General features: G+C 41.1%; 1 protein-coding gene across 1 annotated transcript in view; it reads right to left on the minus strand.

Annotated features, from left to right (window-relative positions):
• Positions 1-2,142, minus strand: part of gfra4b (GDNF family receptor alpha 4b) — a 72,654-nt gene extending 70,512 nt beyond the window's left edge. The window contains exon 1 of the mRNA XM_024284211.2: positions 1,525-2,142. Coding sequence (XP_024139979.1) covers positions 1,525-1,567 — 43 coding nt within the window. The 5' untranslated portion in view covers positions 1,568-2,142. The remainder of the gene's footprint in view (positions 1-1,524) is intronic.
• Between the last annotated feature and the right edge of the window lie 243 nt (positions 2,143-2,385).

The following is a 2,385-nucleotide window of genomic DNA, read 5'->3' on the forward strand; positions in this document are numbered from 1 at the left end:
ACCATGATTTTCTTAAGCCTTTCAGAGTGAACTATATCCTCATTATCCATATGATCATATTTTACCTTTGGAACACTAAAAAAGCAAATTATTTATAAAATATAAGTTATTTTCAGGAGTTTTTTTTACTTTGTTAAACTACGAAGCTGCACTCTGTGATGGATTTTTGGAGAATTATGGGTACTGTAGTCAAGAACCTCGTTGAGTGATTTCTTTTTTTTTTACTTTACTACTTGAAGAGCCACATGTGGCTCCAGAGCTTTAGGTTGCAGTCCCCTTCCCTCTGACTCTTACGTCTCATTTAACGCGTCTTATAGATGGTGTTCCTTTCATGAGGCATTTTCGAGAATAGACCATTCATTGACATTACTCCCAGTAATCCAGTGCGCCTTATAGTGCAGAATAAACGTTATGCTGTTATCTGTCCCAATAATCTGTGGATGTATCAAAAACACAAATGGGTTGGAGCAAACAGAATAAAATGCCAGACCTTTAAAACTTTGACCAACTGATTTGATCAAATGATCAAACAGGCTTTAAATGAGAGCTTTAAGCAAACCTCAATACATTCATTTTACTCACACATTTAACATTAAAATGTGTTTACTAGAAGAGTGCATGAAAATAAACCGGTTCTAAAAAAAATCATGCCAAAAAAGGAGCTTTTAAAAGAGATAAAAACAGAGAAATGCTGACTCAAAAAGTAAACTATTGTTTCCTTTCAGGATTTCTTACTGGAATCACTCTGCTATCTTTAATGAATGACTTCTCCAGGAGATAGAGCATGAATAATTAACAACAGAGCTGGATGTACTGTAATGCACACTGCAGCCTTGGTTAAAAAGCCCGGTGCCGGTTAAAGAAGAGAGTGATCCTTCCTGCTGCTGTGGGTGACTCCGAGTGTAATCACATTACAGTGTGACAGCTCTGAGATTGACACATTTGTGTGCGGTGTCAAACAAACACAGAGCGCCGACAACAAGCAACCTTCTCCTCTCAGGACCCTGGATAGTTGTCACACAAATCAATACAGCTTCATTCAATTACACGGGGAGCAGGGACCTGTGTGACACTCTGCGGTGACTGATGCACTGCTGCCGCTGGATGATTTACTGACATAAACAATACAAGGTTCCTCCATTAAACTTTTATTGCACGTCTCAAAGCGTCCAGGTTAAGAGTTTGAATGTAAAAGTCTATTATATATTAATCTGCAGATGTATGATTGACTCTTTTGATGGATGGAAAATAGGGGGAAATGAAACCACTGAAAGGAGTTGTGCACACATGCGCCCGGCATAAACACACACTCTTAAGCACATGCGCTTAAGCAAAGCTGCTTTGCATGGCCCACCACAGCGCGCAGAGGAGCCCCTCTGATTTGTGACCCGTCCTCATGAGTTATCATTCAATAGTAAAACGTAATTACAGTGCAACAGCATGAGGAACACATCTATCATGACAGTAGTTTAAGACAAAAAATAAGATGGGTTCAGTTGAAACAAAAAACAAATCAGTACTCACCCACAGTGATGAGATGAAGCAGAAAAACTCCCCACAGATCCATCTCTGTCTCAGTTTCAGGAGCGTCTGCACCTAAAGCAGGATTTTTACGCGCTAGGAAAGAGACATCCTTTTGCGTAAAATGCCAGAAATCGTTGTTTGTGTAGATGTTTCCTTTGAACAACCACCCAAGTAAGTAGTGTCGGAGCTGCACTTTTATCTCTGTGGATGTTAAAATCCCTCCAGTTTCCTCCCAAACCACCGTAAAGTCGCGCTTTTGCGCAAAGCCATGCGTAACGCTGCGAGGGAAAGTTCCTGTGAACGCATCAAGGAGCTCCGGTACCCTCAGCCTTCTGTTGCGCTCCTATCACTCAAGTCGTGTGAGTCCGCTGCTGGGAGTGATGCTGGGCAGAGGAAGAAGAAGCAGTGCAGCCGATGAGGAGGAGGGGGAGAGTGAAGTCTGCGCGCGGGAGCGGACATGACGCGCGCTCAGGCGCGGCAGAGGGGGGATCTGTCTTAATTTTGCAACAAAAACATCGTTAACATCTGTTCCTGAGAGGGGAACACACGGGCTTAGGTAATCCTTAGTTAATGCATGACACATGGTGGGTTCCTGCATTCAAATATATCATTAGTTTCAGGACCAATTTTCACCCGCTGGAGATTTACATGATTATCCTCATAATTAACAGATCATTTTATTAGTGGGATTACTCATTCAGTAATGATTATAGTCGAGCTGGGTTCTGAAAACACAATTTTGTAATAATCTTCTCTTCTAATTTATACAATGTTAGTGCATGAGGAGATTTAAGAAGACATTTGCATTTTTGCCTCAAAAAACAGCAATTTTAGAGATAAAAATTAAAAATGTTACCAGCT

This window comes from Oryzias melastigma, linkage group LG10 (assembly GCF_002922805.2).
Source record: "Oryzias melastigma strain HK-1 linkage group LG10, ASM292280v2, whole genome shotgun sequence".
Classification (NCBI taxonomy): domain Eukaryota; kingdom Metazoa; phylum Chordata; class Actinopteri; order Beloniformes; family Adrianichthyidae; genus Oryzias; species Oryzias melastigma.